This window comes from Staurois parvus, unplaced genomic scaffold (genome assembly GCF_062004578.1).
Source record: "Staurois parvus isolate SC_StPar_1 unplaced genomic scaffold, SC_StPar_1.0 ptg000886l, whole genome shotgun sequence".
In the NCBI taxonomy this organism is placed as follows: Eukaryota; Metazoa; Chordata; class Amphibia; order Anura; family Ranidae; genus Staurois; species Staurois parvus.
This window is the reverse complement of record NW_028318682.1, coordinates 3,308,015-3,335,974: the sequence shown is the minus strand read 5'-3', so window position 1 is coordinate 3,335,974 and position 27,960 is coordinate 3,308,015. Positions and strand designations below refer to the sequence as shown.

General features: G+C 40.5%; 1 protein-coding gene across 6 annotated transcripts in view; it reads right to left on the bottom strand.

The window, feature by feature from the left end:
* The window catches only part of LOC149442437 (cytosolic phospholipase A2 gamma-like), an 87,562-nt gene that overhangs the window by 33,415 nt on the left and 26,187 nt on the right, over positions 1-27,960 (bottom strand). For all 6 annotated transcript variants that reach the window (XM_089656100.1, XM_089656105.1, XM_089656102.1 and 3 more), the window contains 8 exons: positions 27,122-27,206; positions 24,367-24,512; positions 21,958-22,159; positions 18,779-18,869; positions 17,528-17,668; positions 13,378-13,431; positions 6,259-6,312; positions 598-633 (listed from right to left, as the gene is read on the bottom strand). In XM_089656100.1, coding sequence (XP_089512226.1) covers positions 598-633; positions 6,259-6,312; positions 13,378-13,431; positions 17,528-17,668; positions 18,779-18,869; positions 21,958-22,159; positions 24,367-24,512; positions 27,122-27,206 — 809 coding nt within the window. The remainder of the gene's footprint in view (positions 1-597; positions 634-6,258; positions 6,313-13,377; positions 13,432-17,527; positions 17,669-18,778; positions 18,870-21,957; positions 22,160-24,366; positions 24,513-27,121; positions 27,207-27,960) is intronic.

The window sequence follows — 27,960 nt, the reverse complement described above, 5'->3', positions numbered from 1 at the left end:
CAGAGGGAGGAGAGATCAGATTGGAACCACATTAAGTGCTTTGGATTGAGGTTAGTACACATTATGGAGGGATATCATTTGTTCATTTTTCATCTTTAAGGTTTACAACCACTTTAAATAAATAACAAAAAAATTGTGTTTTTTTACTATACTAACAATTTTCCCAAACAGATCATTTTTCTCAATGATCTGCAATGTTGAAAGGGGAAATTTGTCCTCCAAAATTACAAATCAAACTTTGTATTTGGCTGTTTTTCTATATTACATAAAATCACATTTCTGTGATATCCTTTTTTTTTTTCTATTTCTACCTCTTAAAAACATAGGATATAAAATGTGTATTTCTGTAAATCTTAAACCAAATTAGCGTTCGATCTGACCTGGAAAAAAAAAGTTGTAGAATATGTTGGGTAGACCACATCAGTTACAAGGTGAGAACTGAGACATTACAGAAATGAAATAATACTCCACGTCTCATGGGGTGCAAAGAGAGAAAAATGCTGTAAGTCCCCATAAATAGAATGTCCCCTTTGTGCTCCATATAACTGCTCCACAGCAATCTAGACTTGTCAAACGGTCTGAGGGTGCAATTCTCACCTTTAGGTTTGCTAGACATCAACTCGTGAAAGATTTCTGAAAAACAATACATTTTTACTGATCTTTTATTGAAAAAGTAAGGAGTAGAAGACAAAATATACAAACAATAACAACAGTGGAAATAAAACATGTCATAGAATACAAAAGGCACAAAAGTAGGAATATTTAACCAATATATATGAAATAAAACACAACCTAAAGCTAAACTCCAGATTTACCTTCAGCCTTGCACAGTTGTAAAGACTCCTCTCTTGTACTAAAATTCTTGATTTTACTGCACACTGTGACCTGTGCACAGTGTGCATTAGACGATGCAGCAAGCTTACCTCATTTTCTGGCTCCAGGACATCCAGAATCATCTAATCTTTTCTCACCAGCCTTACCGTCCTTGACCTGTCCTAGTCATTTATTGGATTTCAGTTCCATTAATATGTAGGCTCAGCATCACATGTGGGTGTTAGCTAGGGCAGTCTGCATGCAAATGAAGTCTGCCTAGGAACACACACTATCCCAGATTAAAATCCACCCATCAAGGCATTTAATTATTTGGACAACCCACTGGCATCAGGGCTGGGGGCCAGTGGTGTATTTAGGTTTTGTGCTGCCCTAGGCAACACAAAAATCGTCTGCCCCAACGGACACTAGCCAACACCACCCCCCCTTCCCCCTCCTGCGGAGAGAGTCTGACACTGACCAACAACACCTCTGCCCCCCACTCGGGAGAGCCTTCACTACCCCTCCGGCAATAGAGAGACACTCATCTTCAAAGCTCCGGATATCCCTGGGAATGGGAGTCAGGCTCTACATACACCATCAAGCTGCCCACAGCCTCTCTTGGATCCCACCTGGTTCCCATGGCACACGTGTCCCTTCTTTCATCCCTTCTTCTGAGGGGAGGTGCTGACCCCCTGAAAAATGCCGCCCTAGGCAAGTGCCTCGTTTGCCATGTGGTAAATAGACCCCTGCTGGGGGCTGTTGATGAGAGGAGTACTGAGGCAGGATGCTAGGTATAGCACCCTTCTGGCCCCTTCACCAGCCATGGTCTGTCTGTGTTGCATAAAGAAGCACAGAGGCCCTGTAACAGCTGGGGTCCTGCAATAAGCCCAAAGATTGAAACAGTCAGCTCCTGGCCTTCCGACTGTTTTACAGACCACTAAATAGGGGCACGCTCTACAATCGAAAGTAAACAGAACACTTCTGTTTTGTATTTACTGTACATCAGAAAGGAAAGTGATGTCACAAGTGTCTGTCCCTCCTCTACAAACAGCAGTAGATCACTGCTACAGTAACCCATTGCAGGCTGACCGAAGCCAGCAATAGATCACTATTAGAAGGGGAGGGTCTGGATCTTGTCTCTACTGACCAAATCTAGACCATCGTATGAAGAAAAAAATAAAATAAAAAATATTAATATTTGCAAAGTGCCTTTGAATTTGCTAGGGAATTTGACCTCTCCAGTAGGAGTTGGTTCCCTAGCACAGTCCTCTCCTCTTTTGGAATTACTGAATGTGCTGGCCCAGCTCATGAACCTTCCCCTCCCTACATAATCTTTTATGCAGCTGTTATTGAAGAGGTAAAGGGGAATATTATAGAGTGCAATTTAAAGCTGAACTTCACTATCTCAATCAACATTGACTTCCTTAACAACCAGCTAGGGAGTTATTTACCACAAAATTCTTAGTGAATTGCACATTTGCAAACAATTTACTACATGCATTATTTTACAGCACTTTTTCAGTCATTATTTAACTCTCAGTGTAGTGACCCCTTTGTCTTATACATCCAAAGCCTGCCTCTTGTTCCAAAAAGTCTGTGATCTGTTGTTTCAGGGCATGTTTAACCGCTTTCCTGACTTCCTATAGCAGAAAATACTGCTATAGGGTGGTAGGGGTGTGCAAAATCACAGTTAGGTCCATATATATTTGGACACAGGAACAATTTCAGAATTTTCAGATATTGACCAAAACGTATTCACCTATAGTTATATAATGGATATGGGCTGAAAGTGCACACTCTCAGGTTTAATTTGAGGGTATGTACATCCAAATTGGAGAAAGGGTTTTAGGAATTATAGCTCTTAAGAGCAGCCATCCCCCCTTCTTCAAGGGACCAAAAGTAATTGGACAATTGAATCAAAAGCTATTTCATAGCCAGGTGTGGGCTACTTCTTTATTATTTCTTCATCAATTAAGCAGGTAAAAGGTCTGAAGTTGATTCTAACGTTGAGCATAGACGGGTCGAAAACTGTCCGTTTAAAAAAAAAAAAAAAGCGGTCGTTCGATCGGCCGACATTACCACCAACGGTAGTTGGTTGCAACCGCAAGACTTTTTCATATAAAATATAATAGCGGACTGGAATTCTTCTTCTTCTTTGTTCTTCTTCTTATTTTTCTTCTTCTCATTATTTTCTTCTTCCTGCAGGTCACGGCTCATGCGCAGATTTTATATCGGTAAAACAATCGGCCGATTTGCCCATCATTGCCGGGAAAATTGGCCGATCGTCAAAATCGGCTGCAAATTTTCCAACATGACCGATAAAAAATAGTGTCAAAACCCCGAAAAAATGGCCGACCAATTAACCCACTAACGGTGCAAAAATCGGCCGATTTTCGACCCATCTATGGCCTCCATAGGTGTGGTATTTGCATTTGGAATCTATTGCTGGGAACCTACATCATGCGTTCAAAGGAGCTGTCCATGCAAGTAAAACAGGCCATTGTAAGGCTTCAAAAATGAAACAAATCCATCAGAGAGATAGCAGCAACATTAGGAGTGGCCAAATCGACAGTTTGGTACATTCTGAGGAAAGAAGAACGCAATGGTGAGCTCAGCAACATAAAAAGGCATGGACGTCCATGGAAGACAACAGTGGTGGATGATCGCAGGATCCTCTCTATGGTAAAAAAACCCATTCACAACATCCAGACAAGTGAAGGACACTCTCCAGGAGGTGGGCGTATCATTGTCAAAGTCTACAATCAAGAGAAGACTTCATGAGAGCAAATACAGAGGGTTCACCACAAGGTGCAAACCATTCCTAAGCCTGAAGAATAGAAAAGCCAGATTAGACTTTGCCAAAAAACATCTCAAAATCCAGGCCAGTTCTGGAAAACATTCTTTGGATGAATCTGTACCAGAAAAAAGTGTGGAGACGGCTTGGAACAGCTCATGATCCAAAGCACACAACGTCATCTGTAAAACATGATGGAGGCAGTGTGATGGCATGGGCATGCATGGCTTCCAGTGGCACTGGGCCTTTGGTGTTTATTGATGATGTGACAGAAGCAGCCGGATGAATTCTGCAATGTTTAGAGATATACTGTCAGCCCAGATTCAGCCAAATGCAGCAAAGGTGATTGGACGGTACTTCACAGTACAGATAGAAAACGATCCAAAACACACTGCAAAAGCAACCCAGGAGCTTTTGAAGGAAAAGAAGTGGAATATTCTGCAATGGCCGAGTCAATCACCTGATCTCAATCCAATTGAGCGTGCATTTTACTTGCTGAAGGCAAACCTAAAGGCAGAAAGACCCACAAACAAAGAACTGAAGACAGCTGCAGTTACAGCCTAGCAAAGCATCAGAAAGGAGGACACCCAGTCTTTGGTAATGTCCATGGGTTCCAGACTTCAGGCAGTCATTGCCAGTAAAGGATTCTCAAACAAAATATTACAAATGAACATTTTATTTATGATTATATTCAATTGTTGAATTACTTTTGGTCCCTTGAAAAAGGGGGGAATGGCTACTCTTAAGAGCTGTAATTCCTAAACCCTTCCTCCAATTTGGATGTACATACCCTCAAATTAAACCTGAGAGTGTGCACTTTCAACCCATATCCATTAAAGAACTATAGCTTGAATACGTTTTGGTAAATACCTGAAAAAACCTAAAATTGTGCCTGTGTCCAAATATATATGGACCTAACGTATATACGTGATTCTGCATTTCCAGGTAGGGGGTGCGTGCAAGCCGTACACGCTCCCTACTCGCGCCACCATTGGCGGCTTCACCTGTTGTGTGATTCCCTGCCGGCACCCGGCGATCGCCGTGTATCACCGACAGGGGAGAGACCTGTATGTAAACAGTGAGCTCCTGCACACTGCTTTGTATGGCTCCACATAGTAGAGCCATACAAAGCAGTGTGCTTACAGTGGAAAGCGCACACATAACACACAGTAAAACAGCACACAGTTAACCCTTTGATTGCCCACGTTAACCCGTTCCTGCCCAGTGCCATTAGTACAGTGTCAGTGCTTTTTATTAACACTGATCACTGTATTAGTGTCACTGGAAAGTCAGTGACAGTCAGTTCCCCCCAGTGTCAGAATGCCTGCCGCAGTCCTGCAGTCCCGTTATAAGTTGCTGATCGTCGCCATTATTAGTATATACAGTATTAAAAGAAAAATTCCAGCATCTATACCACCATTTGTAGATGCTATAACTTTCAGATAAACCAATTAATTTACACGTATTTGGATTTTTTTTTAGCAAAGATGTAGCACAATACATTTTGGCCCAAATTTTGAAGAAATTAGATTTTTTAAACTTTTTTACTGGACATGTTTAATAACAAAAAGTCAAAAATATTGTTTTTTTCTCAAAATTGGCGGACTTTTTTTATGGCGCAAACAATAAAAAACGCAGATGCGATCAATTACAAACCGAAGAAAGCTCTATTTGTGGGGAAAAAAGGACATCAATTTCATTTGATAACCAATAGCTGTGCACACTCCCAACTAAGACAATATAACTCCTATCCCCCCCCCCAAAAAAGAGAGAGAAAACCTTTCACCCTTGAAAGTAATACAATCTGTGAGCTCTTCTTTCAAATATAATCTAACCCAATCCCATCATCTGCACATCAAAAAAAAAAATATATATATATATGTATAGATATTAATTCACATAAAGTCCCATAAATATCTCTGAAATCTCATAAATGTCCAAACAATGTCTTTTCCACCTCCAAATCACATCGTTTCACGCTGTATATGGTAGTCCAACGTATTGTATCCCAACATTCGTGAACCTCAAAAAAATATATAAACTAGAAATAGTGTATTACCTTTTTTACTGTACACATGATATGCAGTGTGCATGACACACTATTTGTTGCACTGGTGTGTCCAGTAAAAAAGGTAATACACTATTTCTAGTTTATATATTTTTTTTTTGAGGTTCACGAATGTTGGGATACAATACGTTGGACTACCATTAACAGCGTGACACGATGTGATTTGGAGGTGGAAAAGAAATTGTTTGGACATTTATGAGATTTCAGAGACATCAATTTCATTTGGGTGCAGCGTTGCATGACTGCACAATTGTCAGTTAAAGTAACGCAGTGCTGTATCGCAAAAGAATGGCCTGGTCAGGAATGGCGGTAAATCATCTGGAGGGCAAGTGGTTAAAAATGAGGGTGTGAATTTGTGGGAGTGACTACAAATGCCTACAAATGCAGGTGTGGTTTTGTAGGCGTGGTCAGTAAGGTGTCTTTGGATTTAATTTTGAAAATCTGGTAACCTTGGTGTAGTGGATATCGGCAACTTGAGTACCACCTGTGCACACAGGGTCTTTGTTTACTGCTAGGCATTCATATCCCTGTCCTTCATCATTTTGTGTATATCAATCAGCAGTGTCATTCTGGGCATTCTTACTTTTAATAAAATCATGAAAAAGATTGTTGCTTGAAGGTGCGCTGCCCCAGAATTCTAAGGAAAACAAAATACATTTGCTTTAATTAGAATGATGCTCTGCATACAACGCAATTGTGATTTAATGTATCATAATTCTATACAAAACTCAATAGTAACACAATATATATGATAAACCAATTTATTTATTTTTTTTATATTTTTTTCCTTGTTTTATATATATATATATATATATATATATATATATATATCTCAATCAAACATAACTTTATGACCACTGACAGGTACAGTGAATAACATTCATTATCTTGTTACAAAGGCATCTGATAGTTGGTGGGATATATTAGGCAATAGGAAGAAGTGTTAGCCACACACCTGAGTATTGATTAAATGCAAAGAATATTTATTGATCCATAGGACACACAAAACACCAGGACATATGTACAGAACTTGTTAACGCGTTTCACACGATCAATAAGCACGTGATGTCCTGGTGTTTTGTGCGTCCTATGTATCAATAAATATTCTTTACATTTCATCAATCCTCAGGTGTGGGGCTAACCCTTCTTCCTATTGCATCACGTGTGGTGGTGAGCCAGAGTCTGCACCTGCCTTGGTTTGACTTGGATTGTATGCCTGAGCGGTAATACCTCTGCTTCTTGGATATATTAGACAGCAAGTAAACATGTTGTCCCTGAAGTTGATGTGTTGACAACAGAAAAAACGGGCATCACAGTTTGTTGAGTATGGACTGCATAGCTGAAGACTGGTCAGGGTGCCCAAGCCAAAAGGTGCCTACAGTGGGCATATATTATTATTATTATTATACAGTATTTATATAGCACCAACAGTTTGCTCAGCGCTGTACATTATAATGGGAGACATAAGCATCAGGACTGGACCACGGAAAAATAGAAGAAGGTGGCCTGGTCTGATGAATCACGTTTTCTTTTACATCATGTGGATGGACACAGTGCAGGAGGAAGATTTCAGGGGACAAGGGTATGTAAACCAGGACATTTAGCAAATATGGGGCAGTTGCTTTGATCTCCTCAAAAGTGAATGGGCCTAGGGTAGCTGCCCCTTTTGTCCGGCCTGGGGGGAGCACAACACAGCCGACATCACAGCACCTGCACCACTGTTGGAGACTGGAGCATCCACTCACCCTCTACTACCCACTGCTGATCACTGGAGGCCTTCGGGAGAGACCAAGTGGGGCCCTTCTACAGCGAGAGGTCATCACAGTATTTCAGGGACTGATGAGAGGGCTATTCGCCCTTTGCTGATTCTGATAGCAGGGACTGAGCCACTGAGAGCAGTACACCAAATGTACCCAATCCATACTGCACTCTATACTGCACCTATAACAACCCTATACTGTATTATACTGAACCTTTACCACATCTGAACCACATCAACCTTGCACCTGTGCCAAGACTATATTGTACCCATACTGCTTGCTGGGACTGTCATTAAGTGCACCAACGCTCTTAAAGGGCTCCAACGATAGCTAGTAGAAGAAGATCTCAAGAGCTGCCTTTTGCATAGTAATTACTTTACAAGCCCCCTTTGTTCCATTGCCACCTCTGCTGCCATCCTACTTTTCTTTTGGACAGTGCATACCCAGTTGGTCTAGGGCAGAGGTAGGCAACCTGTGGCTCTCTAGCTATTGTGGAACTACATTTCCCACGAGGCATTGCAACATTACAAAACTAACAGTTACAGCTATGACTTGCAGAGGCATGATGGAACTTGTAGTCCTGCAACAGCTGGAGAGCCGCAGGTTGCCTACCCCTGGCCTAGGGGTTAACATAGTTGCCATAAATGTCCTCTGGCAGTATAGTTCCAGCACTCAGTAGATTAAACTTTATTACTGTTCACTGCTGCACTTCAAGTGGCTTTGCTACTCTTTATGCTGATTTGAAAACGTAAATGTCATTTTATGCCTAATCCTTACTGTTAATCGCTTTGTATTCTAAATTATGTTATTATATTGTTACTCCATTTTGTGCTTGCCTTGTTAGAAACCATATTGGGTGACAATATATTAGGTTTACCGTTACTACCTGGTTTTGGTGCTCTTTTTCTTTTTCTCGTTTTCTTTGATATAGTACTACTATTGGGTACTGAGTATTACTTTCAATGATTTCCTGTGATATTATATGTTGTACACTCAACTTGGTGTGTCACAGGGTCTGAGGTTCTAGAAAAGATCAGGGCAAAGAACAGCGTATACATCCTATCCAGTGGCAGCTACAAGAGTAGCATATATACTGTGTATTATAGTACAGATTGCTCACATTGGGGCTATTAGTTCAAATGCACTTTGCATCAGAGACTTTTATACACATGCAGTCCACCTACAAAGTTGAGTTAATATGTACGTGGCTGAACACTTTAAGAGGTTGTAAACCCTTCCATATACCCAGTGAAAAGCCTGGTCTCAGGTGATACACAGAGACTAAACAAATCCTCCTACATGATTTTGACCGGTTTATCTGCAGCTCTCTCTCCTCTACAGCCTTTCAAAGTCCAGAATTTAAACAACTTGCCTGTGCTATCAGAAAGCAGAGGGTGGGGAGCTGAAGTAACACTCTGCAGAGCTCAATAAGGGGGCTCTGAGAGCTGATTGGAGGAAAGGGACACCCCCCCCCCTCATACAGCATACAGGAACAGAGCTGAGGCTGTCAAACACAGGCTGTGTGCTGAAAGTCCCTCCCTGTCTTTTTTCTCTTGGTGTCAGGAAAACTTGTCAGAAGTGACTCATGTAGATAACAGAGGAATGGGGCAGAAGACAGAAATGACACTTAGTGCTCTTGAGACAAGTACACATTATAGGATGATATACTTTGTTCTTATTTCATGTATGGGGTTTGCAAAGCTATGAAGGGATTAACTAAGACCACTTTGAATATCAGATAATATCAGATGATTGTGTCCTGCCAAGAGCAGCTGGAAAAAGAGATGATGGGAATGTACAGTCAGTCCTTTAAAAGATATCTGTCAGCATGGGATATATGCAAATAAATGGAAAATATGGAAACTGCCACAGCTGAATCAATATGAGGGACAGAGGTCAACTTTATCTGACACTGACTGGTCTGTAAGCCATCTGCCAAATAAGTCACAGCTGCCCACTCAGGAAGGTGACTGCAGACGCAACGGATCTGGTGAAGGCTCCAGCAGTGGAAGGAGGTTTGTCAGCTGCTCTGAAGTTTGTAATAGGGGGATAACAGATTCATTTAGACAGAACAGTTCCTAATACAAGCCAGGTCAGGCAGCCAGGTAATCAAAGTTCAGCAAAGGATTTAGAACAGGGGTGTCAAACTGGCGTCCTTCCAGCTGTTGCAAAACTACAAGTCCCATCATGCCAGGGACTGACTGACCATTCGAGAACTGCCCGAGGGCCCGGGGTCAGTAGGGGGCCCCATGAAATGCCCCTGGTGCCTTTTTTATAGGCTTTTTTGAGTGTGGACAAGGACGCAGGGGACCCATGATCCCCTATTGCCCGGGGGCCCCATGAGTTGTCAGTCCGCCCCTGCATCATGCCTTTGCCTTTGGGAGTCATGTTTGTAACTGTCAATCTTGCAATGCCTCATGGGACTTGTAGTTTGGCAACAGCTGGTGGGCCGCCAGTTTGACATCCGTGATTTAGAACCTTAGTCACAGAGTACCTATAATCATACAATAAGTTGAGGTGAATCTCCGATTAAATAAACTCTGTAAGCAACTTAAAAATGACAGGTAAATGCACATAAAAATCCGGTATTTACAATGGTTGCTTCCAGCATTTTTCATTTTTATAAATTATTTTTTTAACCCTGTGGCGTCAGCGCCTCCCAGCCATTTAAGGGGTTTTAGATGCTGGGAGGCGGGCAGGGTTTGTCATCATGTGACCACCGTGATTGGCTGTCACAGGGACCACATGATCGGAAAGCTCCCGATCACAGGTAAAGATCTGGAGCTTTCCGTTAGCCGCTGTTAAAGTGTTACTAAACACACAACAGTAAAATCAGGCAGTATATGCAGGAAAGCATGCTTGGTATACTCACTGTGGAATCTAAGGGGTTAATCCTCTGCATTGTGTAAAAAGGCCCTTTGATCCTCAGTGCTCTGTTCCTCCTCTTGTTCAAGTGACCACCTCTTATCTCCTGATAAGACAGACTGAACTATAGGCATTTTGCACATGCTCAGTTTGGTGTGTATTGCTAGAGAGGTTTTTTTTTTTTTTTTCTTGGGAGAGAGCACAGGGCCAATCAGCACTGGTCAGACAGAGGTCAGGGGTTTTGCATCCTCCTAGAGCAGAAAGGGAACTCCTCCTACAAGCTTTAGCTAGTGCTCAGCTGGACACTGATAGAATTCACAAGACTGCTCTAACTGGGCAGCTAGAATTATGATGGTCCAGGAGATGGTAACTTGTAAGTGGATACACAGCACAGCACAGTGGCTAAATGGTTAGCACTTCCGCCTGGCAGTACTAGAGTCGTCGGTTCGATTCCCAACCACGGCACCACCTGCCTGCAGTTTACATGTTCTCCCTGTGCCTGCATGGGTTTCCTCCCACACTCCAAAGACATGCTGGTAGGTGAATTGGCTCCTGTCTAAATTGGCCGTAGTATGTGTATGAATGTGAGTTAGGGACCTTAGATTGTACGCCCCTTGAGGGTTAGGGACTGATGTGAATGTACAATATATTTGTAAAAGCGCTGCTTAAATGGACGGCGCTATATAAGTACCATAAATAAATAAACTGCTGATGAGAAAAGGTATTTAGCTTTTTATATTTACTGTAATAATTGCATTTCCATATTCTGTGTACTGTGGGAGATCAGATATAGTGAATGCAGGGTCCTGGGTTTAGTAACACATTAACTGTGTCGGGAGTACGCACGGTGTGTGCTCTCAGCACAGTTCTTTTTTTTTGGGTACGCATATATGCGGCCACATATATGTGTGTGGCCGGCGGGAAAGAGGTAATCACTTCCATTGGACTTGCTAGAAATTTTGATTACTGCAGGAGAGTCATTTCCCTAGCATAGCCCACTTCCTTCTTGTATGTCACAGTCCTCCCCTCTTTCAGAAGTGCCTTATTAATCTCTGTGCTGGTCCAGCTACTCCAGATATTAAGAGTTATTAGAGCACAAGTGTAACAGCCCTGCTGAAGCTGGAATGCCTCTAGTCCAAATTTAGTGTTTGTAGCTAGACTATATCCAGCCTAAGTGCTACTTATGTTAAATGATAAGTTCACCTTTGGGAACATGTTACATGTTTCACCCCTTTTAGGGTGGAATATGTGACATGCTCCCAATGCTGTAGCTGCTGCCTCCCCTCCCTGTGACTGCAGTATAGGGATAAATTCCCCGTGCTAGCTGTCACTTTTTAAAAACAGTGGGGGCGTGCGGGGCTTCGCCTACATGGCCGCATCATTCATTCACAGTGTTCTGTGAATGAATGAACTACAAGTTCTGACAGCCTTAGCAGCAGTCTGCTTTTGGTTCTTAATGAACTACCATGGTGCTGTGGAGCGCTGTGGTAGTTCATTGAATCTTCCTGTCAGTATATCTGTTTCCCATACATCCTGTAGAGGCAAGCAGATATACTACTGAGGGGTCTTCAGGAGATCTGCATGGCACCAGCAATCTGCTGACCACTGGTCCAATGCCTTATGGGGTCCTCCAACCAAAAATAATAAATGCACATTTTTTTACCTTCAAAAAAATGTGCATGTATTATTTTTGGTCAAAAGGTGAACTTATCCTTTAGTTTTCTGCATTTGTTGGGTTTCTCCTAAGTCTAAAGCTGCGGTCTCCAAACTTTCTAAACAAGGGGACAGTTTATTGCCCGTCAGACTTAAGAAACCAGACTGGGGCCAGTGGGAGTGGAAATTTTCCTGGCAACAGTGGGAGTAAATATCACCACATTTGGTATTAGGGGGAGGAATAATGCCCCATTGTTGATGTTAGTGGGAGAAATGGTGCTCCTCTGTTGGTGTTCACAGAATAGTGTATCATATTAGTGGGAGTAATAGTGCCCCAAGGGCCTGATAAAGACAAGCAAAGGGCCACAGTTTGGAGACCACTGGTCTAGAGCATTGTTTGCTTCTGCCTGTCTGCAGATAGAGCTGAAGATAAAGTGTTGTGAATTATGAATATTTATTTCAGGAAGGTTTAATGCCAGTGATGTGGGCTAGGGATGGAATCAAATATTCGGGGAGCCTTTTTAGAAGGGTCTTTGCCTCCCATGCAATGTCTGGCGAGGAAATCCACAGTGAGAAGCCTTCTTACCTCTCATGCCCAATATCTTGGGAGGCCTAATCGGCTTTAGAATCCAGTCCCAGGGAACCGGAAATTAGACTATGCTACGGCAAGAAAGCTAAGAAGGTGGCTAGAAAACGTGGGCACCTTCAGAAAGCTTGCTCAGTCAATTGCTGGTATAAAAGACTCACACTGTGAAATTGCTGGTCTCAGTTTAAAGGTACATCCTTGACCTATGAGAGGGACTGAAGTTATTTTAATCTGAGTAGAGGGATTTTTGCTACTGCTTTAGTATCCTGTAAACCCTCGTCATCTCTCTCCTGCACACTGAGCCAATACAACCTGCAAGCAAAGATTGACCGCATGGATTATGGTCATTTGGTTGCCTAACGGTGGGTCAGTGAGTGCTATGGAGTAACTGTGGCCAGATCACCAGTAGCAAGGCCTGGGGGGGGGGTCTGTCAAACTTCTTCTTAGGGGTTCATTGCTACATGAACTCAAGGCAGGACCTTGCTACTCAAACCTTAAGGTTAAAAGAATATATAGTTGTTCATGGATATACGATTGTCTGATTGTCAAGGCATCATTACAGTTCATGGGAAAATGTCAGATCACCTAGTGAACAATGTAGACCAGTCTGCAACATATGTTTGTGTCACCTCATTCAAGTCAGAGACTTCTGTGAAATGAGATAACGTCAATAATAACTAGAATTACCATATAAATTGAATATACTTGTAGTGGAGGAGATGTGTGTCTTAAACCCCCTGGGCTATAATATCTTAGTTTGTAACTGGAAAATTGTCTTTAATATCCTCCATTAAACATGTCTGCATACAATTAACATTGTTATTTTGAAGATTCTTACTTTCAGTAATTTCACGAATGAGATCATCACTTGAAAGCGCGCTGCCCCACAGTCCTGTGGAATAACCGAAAAATCCACTTGTATTATTCATCAATTTGGTTTGCATAGATGACTACATCAATTTAACAGGCATGGTGTGGAAGCCACTTTAACATTTCCACTGTATTTGTTAAGAAAATAATTTGAGCATACCTATCACAAACCTGTGCAATTCACAGTGATCATATGATGATAAATGTATAGGCTAATGTTGCATTCATTGAAAACTATGTTGGTCAATGGACCCAATTTAATTTGTGAGCAGTTTTTATGTCTTCTAGTAGAAACTTACTTAGGCCCCACGTGTCTTTCCATCTTGGTCAGTGAGGCCATCCACCACAAGAAAGACAATAGAGAAGCTCAGAAGGTGAAGGTGGCGAGGCCAAGCTGTTTGCCTATATGCTATGAGATTTTTATTAGTTAATATTGTAGATAGAGATGAGCGAATTATTCAAAAATTCGATTCGGCTGATTCGCCGAATTTGCGGGAGAAATTCGATTCGATGCGAATTTATTCGCTGCGAATTTAACTTATTAAAAGGGTTTCTAGGCTTCAGAGAGCCTTTATATTAGTGCAGAACAGTGTACCTTTAATTTAAATGCCCTTGGAGTCTGCTGGGGAAGAGAAATAATACTGTCAGTCAGTATGACATGCAGATGAGTGCCGTCGATCTTAGAATCACCGCACACTTCACTCATTTGGGCAGTCACGGGGCACGACGAAGAAGAAGAAGAAGAAGAAGAATGAAAAGAAGAATGAATAGAAGAAGAAGAAGAATGAAATGAAGAATGAAAAGAAGAAGAAGAAGAATGAAAAGAAGAAGAAGAATGAAAAGAAGAAGAAGAAGAATGAAAAGAAGAATGAAAAGAAGAAGAAGAAGAATGAAAATAAGAAGAAGAAGAATGAAAAGAAGAATGAAAAGAAGAAGAAGAATGAAAAGAAGGAGAAGAAGAATGAAAAGAAGAAGAAGAAGAATGAGAAGAAGAATGAAAAGAAGAATGAAAAGAAGAAGAAGAAGAATGAAAAGAAGAATGAAAAGAAGAAGAAGAAGAAGAATGAAAAGAAGAAGAAGAAGAATGAAAAGAAGAATGAAAAGAAGAAGAAGAAGAATGAAAAGAAGAAGAAGAAGAATGAAAAGAAGAATGAAAAGAAGAAGAAGAATGAAAAGAAGAATGAAAAGAAGAAGAAGAAGAATGAAAAGAAGAAGAATGAAAAGAAGAAGAAGAATGAAAAGAAGAAGAAGAAGAAGAATGAAAAGAAGAATGAAAAGAAGAATGAGAAGAATGAAAAGAAGAATGAAAAGAAGAAGAAGAATGAAAAGAAGAATGAAAAGAAGAAGAAGAAGCATGAAAAGAAGAAGAAGAAGAATGAAAAGAAGAATGAAAAGAAGAAGAAGAAGAAGAATGAAAAGAAGAAGAAGAAGAATGAAAAGAAGAAGAAGAAGAATGAAAAGAAGAATGAGAAGAAGAATGAAAAGAAGAATGAAAAGAAGAAGAAGAATGAAAAGAAGAAGAAGAAGAATGAAAAGAAGAATGAAAAGAAGAATGAGAAGAATGAAAAGAAGAATGAAAAGAAGAAGAAGAAGAATGAAAAGAAGAAGAAGAAGAATGAAAAGAAGAATGAAAAGAAAAAGAAGAAGAATGAAAAGAAGAAGAAGAAGAATGAAAAGAAGAATGAAAAGAAGAAGAAGAAGAAGAAGAATGAAAAGAAGAAGATGAAGAATGAAAAGAAGAATGAAAAGAAGAAGAAGAATGAAAAGAAGAAGAATTCCAGTACAGCAAAAAGTGTATCTGCAGAGAGCTCCTCTATTTCTGACAGTTCTCTGACAGTTCCTTCACATTTACAGCGGTTGAAACATTGTATCTATTTGTTTCCGAATAAAAACATCTGTATCCTAAATGGAAACAAATAGATACAATGTTTCAACCGCTGTAAATGTGAAGGAACTGTCAGAGAACTGTCAGAAATAGCGGAGCTCTCTGCAGTGACACTTTTTGCCGGCTGATCGGGAAAAATTTGATTCGTGCATCCGAAGTTTGCTAAAATTCGGATTCGGTGCGAATCGAATTTTTCCTAATATTCGAAACGAATTCCACTTCGCCAAGTTCGATTCGCTCATCTCTAATTGTAGACAAGTAATAATAGTTTAACTCAAACCTCCTGAAAGGCCATAAGACAGTGGTGTACCAACACCTGTCATCTGGACAGGAAATTAGGGGAAAAAATGCACTTATGAAAACTCAAAATTTTTAGATTTCTCACTGTCTCAGTGAAAATGGTCACCAGTACAAATAGAGGGAAGAAATTATCCAGAGCAAAGATGAAACTTTTAAAAACTTGACCGAGTCCAACCTTACCCTACTCCATGGGTGTCAAACTGGCGGCCCTACAGCTGTTGCCAAACTACAAGTCCCATGAGGCATTGCAAGATTGACAGGTGCAAGCATGATTCCCAAAGGCAGAGGCATGATGGGACTTGTAATTTGGCAACAGCTGGAGGGCCACCAGTTTGTCACCCCTGCCCTACTCTATCTAAAACTAAAAGAAAGCCTGTACATACACTCTGATTTTTCACGAAGGTGCGGATCAAGATGTAACCCAGAATGGTATTAACTTGTATGAAAAGTCTCAAACGACAAAGTCAAACGTTCTCTCATGTATAGGATTTCTGGCTCACAGCCATCAAGCATGCTTCTTGGGATAGACCTGGTATATTGCCCCATATTGAGCTGTCTTTCACATCTCAATCCTGATTTTTATCAGGTCATCAACACTTCCTTGTGGCCATCGCTTTGCACTCATACACAGCCCTATCAGTACCAACCAGAAGGTGATCTTGTTGATGGTGCATTTGGGCGGGGCCCCTTCAGGAAGCGTTTGGGCGGCATTTTTCATCCACTGGTCTCAGCTTTTTCTTTATTAATTTTTGTTTCATCGTTTTTGCCTGAGATATATGAGAAATCCGTGGCTGTGTTCACATAACAATTTGTTTTTAATATTACCTGGTGGTTTTTACCTCACATGGAATCAGACGTCATGCCTTCTTGAGTACTTCTGAAGAAGAGATTTTTGTTGATCTCGAAACGTGTCAAGTGCGAACCATGCATGATCCATGATTAGATTTGCAATACCATCTCTGGTGACACTGCCGCAATATGTATTGTAGCTTTATATTTATTTTTGAAGATTATAAAAATAAAATCTCATACTGTTTTTATAAAAAATCTCTTTTGAATTGTTGAAATTTATCATACAATTAAATTGTGCCGTTAAAGTCCCACCAAAAAAGAGGACTTTCTCCATCTTGTATTCGTTAGGGATGTTGGCACTTTGTGTATTATATCCCTTCCTCTCTCTTTTCATGTATAGGGTTTCTATGTTCGTTGCCTTCTTCTTCTGGGCCGTTCTTTGATTCTGATCATGCATTTTGCTTGCACATTTTTTTTGTTTTTTTTTGTCTGAACAGTCAGAATCGTCTGTCAAAAGCATTATACTAATGCTTAATCAGATAATTGATGCTTAATCAGATATTAATGCTAATCAGATAATTGACCAATGTTGTGGGTTGCCTTAGCTCAAGAATTGTCTGTCAAAAGCACTATACTAACGATCAGATAATTGACTGATCGTTCCTTGTACATAATTTTTCTTCCAATCTTCTTATAGTGTGTACCTAGCTTTACAGTGACATAGTTTTGATTGGAGCTCACACCTGAGTATGCTCCATTTTTGTTGTTGTGGGTTGCCTTATCTCAAGCAGTCAGCACTTCATATATGTGTGCAAATCCTTTATGTGTTTAAATTCCTGGCAAGATTTTTTTTTACATCAAAAATTTTATTTGTTAAAGCTGTAAATTGTTACAGAGAACTTGCTCTAACATAAGGCAGGAGTACCCCCCTGAAAGTGCTGAATGTATTCCTATGGGGAACACATAAAAGTTTAGAGTCAGTGGCATAGGGTAGAAATGCAAATTCCTGTATCAACCAATGGTACTTTTGCTTTCCGTGCCAAAATTGTCCCGTGACACCTAACTTGCTGCTCGTTAACTGCGCATGTACTGCATATTGTTTTTTCTGCTGTATTAGTTAACAATGTATATTCCAGCTTACCATTAAGATACGACAAGTCCTTCTCAGGCTGTTTCTTCAATAAACGTCCTGCTTCAAACTTACTGCCTAAAAACTCAGTCTTCACAAAACATTTGTAAGCAGGAAATCCACACAAGTGTGGGGTAAACTCAAACCAAGTTCCTGAAATGAGAATATTTCCTTCAGTTATTGTTCATTCAGAGATTTATTATTTAATACAATTGTTGTTTTTCACCGTTCAAACTTACTACTTGATAGGGAGAAAATGCTGAATTTCATTTGAAAGGTTTTACCCTCTTTAATTTCAATGATAGTAGCTAAAGACAACCTATACCAACTAACCTAAGATTGTGTACCTTTAGGCATGATGTGATGCAAGATTATCATGGGGTCCAGGGGCGGACTGACTAATCATGGGGCCCCCGGGCAATAGGGGATCATGGGGCCCCTGTGTCCTTGCCCAAACTCAAAAAAGCCTATGAAAAAGGTACCAGGGGCATCTCATGGGGCCCCCTACTGACCCCGGGCCCTCGGGCAGTGCCCGACTTTCCAAATGGTCAGTCCGCCCCTGATGGGGGCTCTATGTACCTGGAGCCCCTGGCCAGTGCCCAGGGATACCCATGCATTAAGACAGCCCTGATGGAACCAGGAGGGCGAATATCTTTCTATGGTTGAAGGTCCTTTTTAAAGTACAATATAACTAAAGGCAATTATTTTTGACAGATTTGTGATGGATTGGGACACCTATTAGGTTTTTATTGCAGTCTGTGCCCCCGTTAGGGAAATTCACCCTCCCCATTTGTCCTGTTTTCCATTATACTCAAGCATGAAAGTAAAAGAAAACTCCAAATTTTGGATTGTCCCCAGAAAAATAATAAAGGGGACATTTTTCAATGGGGCCCCAAGGAATTCCCTTAATTTGCAGGGATTTTCCTATACTTCCTGCTTTGGCTATGAAAGAGGAAGTGAAGATAAATCTCTCCAACGGGACACAGATGGCAAAAAAAAAAAACTGCCAGGGGTTACAACCCTCCCTTACTCTACTCAAAATGAACAAAAAAAAAGTTTTAACTATAGTTCCTCTTTAACTGCAGCAGAGAAAAGTCAGCTCACCAGCTAGTTGTGCTGTGTGACAGGTCTGTGAACATTTCAGGATTGGACAGATAGAAATATACATTTTAGAGCTAGGATTTAACTAATTGCCTGAAGTTCAGTTTCAACATCTTTGGCTGCTTTTATTCTTTACTAGCAATTTATATTTGGCACAATCACCTTCTGCTTTTTCAATAGCAGAGTAGATTGGATATGGGTTTACCCCATTCTCGCACCCATCCTTGTGATTCGACAGATTTCTTTCATGTATCTGGAGGAAGAGAGACATACATGATACAAAAATAACTGTCTATAACAAGCACGTATATTGTAGTGTCTTTGTTAGGTTATATTGCTTTTATTAAAAAGGTTGAAAAAAATTATAACAGGTCATTCCAGGAAATGATATAACCATTAAGGATAACTCCGAAGAAGAACATGAAGCACACAGCACAAGTCATGAGTGTTGAGTGAAGCTAACAAACTTATAAATACGTACAAAAAATAGGTAATAGATGAATGTCACCATCAGAAAAGTCATTACAAAACAAGACGTGATAAGGCAAGACTCAGGCCAAATGTACTGTAGATGATAGCTAAAAGTGGCAGGAATGAACTAGAATGTCATTGGGCACATAACTTACAGCAAGAACAAAGAGATCGGATGGTTGTCAAACATATAGCTACCATCCAACCATGACAAAATCTACCTCATCCAAGATTACCACCCATGCAAATGTCACCTATATATGCATGTATACAGTGAAGGAAATAAGTATTTGATCCCCTGCTGATTTGAATGTTTGCCCACTCACAAAGAAATGATCAGTTTAAAAATCGAATGGTAGGTGTATTGTAACACTGAGAGACAGAATAGCAACAAAAAATTCAAAAGAAATGCATGTCTAACAAATTATGCACTGATTTGCATGTTCATGTTGGAAATAAGTATTTGATCCCCTTCAAAAAACATGACTTAGTACTTGGTGGCAAATCCCTTGTTGGAAATCACAGAGGTCAGACGTTTCCTGTATTTGGCCACCAGGTTTGCACACATCTCAGGAGGGATTTTGTCCCACTCCTCTTGGCAGATCCTCTCCAAGTCATTAAGGTTTGGTGGCTGACGTTTGGCAACTCAAACGTTCAGCTCCCTCCACAGATTTTCAATCAGATCAAGGTCTGTAGACTGGCTAGGCCACTCCAGGACCTTAATGTGCTTCTTCTTGAGCCACTCCTTTTTTTGCCTTGGCCGTGTGTTTTGGGTCATTGTCATGCTGGAACACCCATTCACGACCCATGTTCAATGCCCTGGCTAAGGGAAGAAGGTTCTCACCCAAGATTTGACGGTACATTGCCCTGTCTATCGTCTCATTGATGCGGTGCAGTTGTCCTGTCCCCTTAGCAGAAAAACACCCCCAAAGCAGAATGTTTCCACCACCATGTTTGACAGTTGGGATGGTGTTCTTGGGGTCATAGGCAGCATTCCTCCTCTTCCAAACACGGTGAGTCGAGTTGATGCCAAAGAGCTCGATTTTGGTCTCATCTGACCACAACACTTTCAACCAGTCCTCTTCTGCATCATTCAGATGTTCAGTGGCAAACTTCAGACGGGCCCGGACATGTACTTTCTTGAGCAGAAGGACCTTGCAGGCACTGCAGGATTTCAGTCCTTGTCGGTGTAGTGTGTTACCAATTGTTTTCTTGGTGACTGTGGTCCCTGCTGCCTGGAGATCATTAACAAGATCCTCACATGTAGTTCTGGGATGATTCCTCACTGTTTTCATGATCATTGACACTCCACGAGGTGAGATCTTGTTACAATACACCTACCATTCAATTTTTAGACTGATCACTTCTTTGTGAGTGGGCAAACATTCAAAATCAGCAGGGGATCAAATACCTATTTCCTTCACTGTATGTCAATGGAAAAGTAAGAAGGGACAGTGGATGACATACCTACCCTTGTATCAACTTAAAATGCAGGAAAACAATAGTTATATATTGAAAATCCAACAGAGCTGATCCTTCTCCTCAGGGCAATCAGCCAGGGGAAGTCTAGAGAGGTTGGGGAGTACCCATAGACATACAATTGTCTCTCTATCTGACTACAAGAAATCAAACTGGCTGATAATCTTCTAATGTCTCTGGACCCCCTTTGAGATGTACTGAGGGGTTGCTGACTTTGCTTACACCTCATAGGGAACCGTAAGCAGATTATAAAGCAAATGAGAGAGGTAATCATAATCAAAGAAAAAAGGGTTCCTTCTCTAGCAGCCAACAGACCAATAAGAAGCTCACTTACATATCTTTCTGTTGGAATACAGTGTTCATGTATTTTGTGCAACAACTATATCAGTATTCAGTAGAGATATATTCTTCAACCAGTAGATGGCAGTGTTTATAAGTTTGTAGTTGCATCTATGGTAAACTCTATGTCTTTTCTCTGTAGAAAGTTTCCTGTTTCCTTGTTGCAGTGAAGAAAAAAAGTTCATGCGGACTGTGCACTGTCTGTTCTGTAGATCTATATACAGAATTTCTAACACTTTAATACTGCTCCTAGGTCATGCATCTTTCTCATCCCACATGGGTGCCAGCAAATGTCATCACTTCCCATCATAACATATGCATATAACACTTGAAGCCACGAACAACTTTCTCCCTCTGCCTGAACAACTTTATTACAACACTGACAGAAACACTACATCCATGTCCTCCCACTAACACATTACCCCCCACAATACTATAGCATAAAGCGGAGCTCCACCCAAAAGGGGAAGTTCCACTTTAAGGACTCATCCCCTGCTACCCATTAAGGATTGGCACCTTTGGGGGGTGGGGGAGAGTGGGTATCCGAATTTGACAGGTACCCGCTCCCACTTCCAGTCTGATCGCCTAGGTGACCTGAAGCAGAAAGTGTCCTCCCTCCCTCCCTGTAGTCTTTTGGGACACGTGACAGGTCCCAGAAGACTACAGGACCATTCATGAAGCGCAGCACTACTCACGTATGCGCAGTGGGTACTCGACTGTGAAGCCGCAAGCTATCACAGCCGGGTGCCTACGTTGAAGATGGCGGCCTCCAGGAATTCAGGACTGCCGGTGAAGCAGGCTGTGGGGGACACACCGCGGGACCGAGGGACAGATAAGTGGCTGTTTTTTAAAAGTCAGCAGCTAGTTTTTGTAGCTGCTGACTTTTATTTTTTGACAGGGTGAGTGGAACTCCACTTGAAGCAAAGCAATCTACGATTATGCCCCATTAGGGGGCGAATTGCGTCAAAACAGTTTAATGTTTTTAATACTAGACTAATGATCAGCTATGCAAATTTAATCATCATTCTGGGTACATTATCACTTGTACTTACTTCATTAGTCATCCAGTAAACAACCACATAGGCCCACAAATCAGTCAGTGAGTGTATTTCTTCCAAAAATGCTTTCTCTAACTTCTCCCATGACTTGTCCCAGTCCCATGTAGATTGAAGCCGACCATATAACTGCCTCTCCATTTCTTCCATGCATGAAAAGTCTGACCACTTTTCATTGTTATATAATGATGCCATACACCTAAAAGGTTTAAAGTTATTAAATGTTTGATATTTTTAACCATTATACAATGTATATTTTTATTTGGTTTAATGGGGTTGGCTTTAAGCTCAACCTGTGAGGACAGAAATATATAAGTAGGCACTGCTGACTTGTTTCTAAAGATGCAGATTACAGGGATAAACCTGGTTTCACTTTCATCTAAACTCTAACTGTGGTAGTATTTCAGTTCAATGGTATAGTGAAAGTGGAATCAGGATGGCAGCCTGGGATCTGGCACCCTTTTAAAACAAGTCAGTAATGGTAGTGCCCATATTTCTATTGGCAAAGGTTGCTTTTAAAGTGAACCTTAGTGTACTGAAAAATAAGATTGCAGGTTAACAGTAAGAAACATATCATATGGTCATCAGTAAGACTTCTCAGAGCACATCCAAAGCTTCCTAGAAAACCTGAACAGCCCTCCTATTTTCCATAATACTTTCCTGATTGGGGGGGCGTATTTTTCAAAAAGTTGACATTTGCATAAGAACTCTAGAAATCTCAGCACCATGATGTCCCTTACCACAACATAAATGTATGATTCTTCACCCTATGGGGCCTACTCTTAAGCTATAATTTTAGTATTCAAACTTTTTAATTCTGCAGGCTTACTTTTAAATTGTTCTCCTTTTCTCTAAGTTTCTTATGGCACCTGGAAATAGATGTGGCAAGATTTTTGGTGCAGGACCTGCTTGTTCTTTATGCAGCTACTTGCAATGCAGGAAATAAGGGCAATAAGTATGCAGCAGTAGTGTGTTAGGGGTCAATTGCTAAAGTGATATTAAAGCCTAATTTCTCAAATATAAAATTCACCTGACCTTCTGCCTTTTGTTGCCTTTTGCTGTTGAAAAATGTTTCTTCCAAACTGCTTCAGTTGGTTTTCCAGCCCTAGTCATGATATTCTGATTCAGGGTGTCTCTTTTTCCTTGATGGGCTCTATGGAGACATCCTTGCATGAATGCTTCCATTCAAACACACAGTCCATGTAAGTCATCCTCTCCTTCTCCCTTCTCAAAGCTGTAAATTCATAGATTCTGTGCTGAGGGACCAGAGCACTGTGTTGAGGACTAGGTAAGTGTTTTGGTGCCCACATGCCATGCATGTTTAGTAATGGGGGTGTTTAGCACCAGAGCAGAGCAGAGAGCCAATGACTGACTGTCACCAGCTCTCTGCTCACTGAAGACTGAGAACTGAGCGATCAGTTCTTTTAATGCCGGTGGGGGACAGATGCAGCATCAGACTAATGCTACACCCACCTAGGTGAGTATAATTTTTTTTTAGCCCATATTTCTCTTTTAAGCCACTACCTCACAAATAGCAGCGACTTAGAACTGAGCGATCAGCTGTCTTTGAATGCTCCGTTTTCAGTCTTAAATGCCTGTGGGGAACAGATGCAGCATCAGACCAATGTTGCACCCACCTAGGTGAGTATAATTTTTTTTTAGCCCATATTTCTCTTTTAAGCCACTACCTCACAAATAGCAGCGACTTAGAACTGAGCGATCAGCTGTCTTTGAATGCTCCGTTTTCAGTCTTAAATGCCTGTGGGGAACAGATGCAGCATCAGACCAATGTTGCACCCACCTAGGTGAGTATACTTTTTTTTTTAGCCCATATTTCTCTTTTAAGCCACTACCTCACAAATAGCAGCAACTGAGAACTGAGCGATCAGCCTGTCAGCCTGTTTTTTAAGCTCTTTCAGTTGGCCATTGCGTTGCCTATGCAACAGACAAGATAATCAGCTTGATGAACAATGGAAAGAGCATACATGGCAGGGTAACGACACTGCTACTAATTACAAGGCAGTAGTTTAATGTGTTCAGCTTGCAACAGGAAGTGCTGTACCTGGTTCCCCAGGTAAAAAAAGTTTGAAACAGGCTTCATTTTATTTGAAAACAATATACAGGGAGACATGATTTTCAACTATTCTGAAAAATAGACCCTAGGTTTACATACATATTAAGGGTAAGGTTACTCAGGTTACATTTTGCATGTGTTGAGTTAGGAGGATGCTTTATCATATGGGATATATATATATATATATATATATATATATATATATATATATATATATATATATATTTTTTTTTTTTAAGGAGTTTTTATTTGTTTTCAATGCAAGCCCCTTACTAAAAACTTTCTTGCTGAAAGTTCAACAAATACTAGGTAGGTGCAATGGATGTACATACCAAGTTGATCCAGATGTTCCACTGACATATGTAACAACATCTAAAAGCTTCAGTTCAGACAGCTTAGAAAGGGTACCCAGAAAAGCAATCATTGCACGGAGTCCACCTCCAGACCCCAGAACTGCAATTACGGGGGGATCCAAATTCTATAGCAAAACAAAGATAAAGAACCTCAGTACAGGCTGGTCTATAATAATACACCAAAGCAACAGAAAGTACAAATAGCTCGAGGCAGTTGTTTACATTATGACCTTACCTTTCGTAAAGGTGAATTATCATGCAGGTCGTTGTAGGACTTTCGGACCTTTACTATATAATATAGGATTCCCTAGATTGGCTCTTCTGCAGTACCTTCTTGTCTGTCTTTATGACTACAGCTCACTTTCTTGGAGGAATTTTTATTCCTAGAGACTATTATATGCCTACATTCTAGTTGTACAGTTGTTTGAGGGTGGTGGTGGGAGGGGGGGGGGGGTTCTCAAAAAAGACCTCCTCTTATGGCTAAACAAGAGAACCAGTTAGGGATGGTTTTATCTGTGGAGGAATGGAAGAAATGATTCTTGTTGCCTCATCCTCTTTCGATATCATCTTATTTCCAAAAAAAAATAGGTAAAAGTAATGTAAAAAGAACATATGTTATGGTATTTGTAGGCCACTAGAGTGGTAATCTCACATCATGCAAAGGACACAACACCTTTATTAGCAGAGTGGGTGGATGACTTCAATATTGCAATGGCTATGGAGTTACTTGTGGCCTTGGTCAAAAGAAGGACACAACGGGTGCATTCAACCTGGTCCTTTTGGGGGACCCACAGGAGTCTAGGAGACTGACAACTTATTTGAGCATAATCTCTATAGGTGGAGTTCCTTCTGTGGGATGCTGCAGTATTTTGGTAATTTACTAATGCCTATAGATAGAGAAGGTGCATTAATAAATCTTAGATTTCTGGAATTGTGAACAAGTTGGAGGATATTTAAGGGAAGTTTAGTACTGACCAAGGATATTGTACTTACTAACTTAAACAACATTTCCCCTCCTTTTCTTTTTCTTTCTGTTTTATCTCATTTTTTTATACAAATAATTGTTTTCTATGGTATTTAGTATTGCTTGTTGAATGTAATGTATGTATAAAATGTTAATAGAATATATATTCAACTAGAATATGAAAACGTATATAAAACCTGTTTAGGGAAAAGTCTGTTGAGATTTTGATTGATCGAAATGATGGTAGACAATAGAATATAATTCTTTGTGTTAGTTACATTTTTAATTTATTCCTTACTGCAAAACATTAGGCATATACAGAAAGATTAGGCACATTTTTACAATTGGATCTGTAGATTTGTGGGTATCTGAGAATTGCAGGCAGACTGGTTTACCTCTCCCAAACTCCCCTTTTTTGGAAAGAAAGTACTTAATTATTTACAGTTACCTTACAGAAAAAAATGTAAAAAAAATTAAAAGCAACAGTACATAAAAATGCCACACAAACACAAAGAACACTAAACTACCTTAAAGAGTAACTCCACTTTTGTTGAGAAAAAAAAACTTTCTCCTCTGGGGGATCTATGTACTTTGCAAGGATTTTAACAAACTTTGTTGCAGCGTCCATGTGCAAAGTTAATGTGAATGGGAGTAATTTTATAATTAACAATCAGCTGATGCTCATGCAGGTTTCTAATGAGAAACGTTGTGGGATCTGCAACCCTTTAGACTTGATTTCCCTTTGGGAGTATCTCTCCAAAAACAAAATTTGTTTTGAAGGGGATGACCAAACGCTGACTTGTATCTTGATGCAGACATCTGGGAAAATCAGTAAGCCAATCACACAAGCAAGACATAACATTTCTGGGGGGTGGTCTCAGAGGCATATTTACAAGGTAAACAAGGCACTTTCCTAGGGTGGCATCTTTCAGGGGGCAGCACCTCTCCCCCGAAGAAGGGATGAAATAAGGGACACGCACGCCATAGGAACCAGGTGGGATCCGAGAGAGGCTGCAGGCTGTTTGGTGGTGTATGCAGAGCCTGACTCTTGTTCCCGGGGATGTCTGAAGCTGTGAAGATGAGTGTCTTTTTCTCTATCACCGGGGGGTGGAGGCTCTCCCAGGTGGGGGGCAGGTGTGTTGTTGGCCAATGGCAGGCTCTCTGCACGTGAGGTGGAAGGGGGGTGGTGTTGGTCGGTGTCCGTGGGGGCAGATGATTCTTGTGTTGCCTAGGACAGCACAAAACCTCAATACTCCACTGGGTGGTCTGTACACCATTTGTGTACAGAAGGCCTCCAGGTTGCCATATTGCATTACATTTACCAGAAAAAAACAGCACTGCAATTACAATACAACATATGCCACAACTGTATATATTTTTTTGTATATATTTTTTTTTGTTATTTGTTTTGGGTTTTTTTTGTGATTCTTTTCCCACGAAAGTGGAGTTGCCCTTTAATTACATAGGGATTTTCATATTGGACACCTTCACTGTGTTTTTTTTATCTGTAAAAATAAAATTTTGTTGTTTTTTTTAATTGCTTGTAAAATAATTTGTGGTTTTCGTTTGTGGGTGTACCAATAATATATTCCCAATTCTCGATACAATGTTTCTAAAGAAAAAAAAGCAGAGAATGAGTAGACAAAACAAATTTCACATATGTGAGTCAATAAATGAAATTCAGAGTCTCCTATTTCCATTTTATGATGTGACTTCATAAGAAATGATGTTGAAATCACTTGGTTCATCCCCACTGATGTAGACACTTACCTCTGCAGAATTCATGCCCTGGGATAAAAGGCTCTTAGCTACTATTCTCTTCCTAGCTTGGACAGATAATTTTTCCCCTTCTGATCTGTTTAGGGTAAATGTAGAGTCATGTAAAAAAATACAGTATTACAAGCAAAGGTTTTGTAGCTTTTCCCAGCAAAGCATACTTTATTTCATGCAAGGACATTATTTTCTTTATTGATACAATTTTCAATGACTTTACTGAAGCAAGAAAAATGTAAATAGGTATTTGTAGAGATTGAATCACTCATAGAGGACCTACATTCAAGTATATATTTTTTCATATGAAAGTGCACTCAAAAGTATTTCTAATCTCTCACACTATTCACAATTCTTGACAATACTTTTATCTGCTTTTCTTTCTAGAAGGCCAGCACCATCTTTGTTATGGCATCATCCAGCATCTACATAACTCATCTTATAAACATCTCATAAATTACTCAAGCATGTATATCTCTGTGCTTGAGCAGAAGCCTTTGTGTTCTTGGTTGTGTACTAATGTCTTATGTAGATCAGCCCCTACTGCTGCCTATAGTCTTGTAAATAACCATAAAGTTACACTGTATGCAGGGTTGCTGTTAGAAACCATGGGGACCCATACAGCCAACCTGACAGGGACCCCCCTCACAAAAAAAACCAGTTTACTAGGCTTCAGTTATGAATGAACACTGTGAGTGATTGGTACCAATCACTTCTTGTGTTCATTCAGAAAAGGAAGGGGCTGGCAAATGAGGCATATTTAGAGGACCCTTCCCCAACTCTCCATCCTGAACGATCCTATTGTGGCCTTGCAGCTGCTTGTGGGAAGGAGGGGAGGA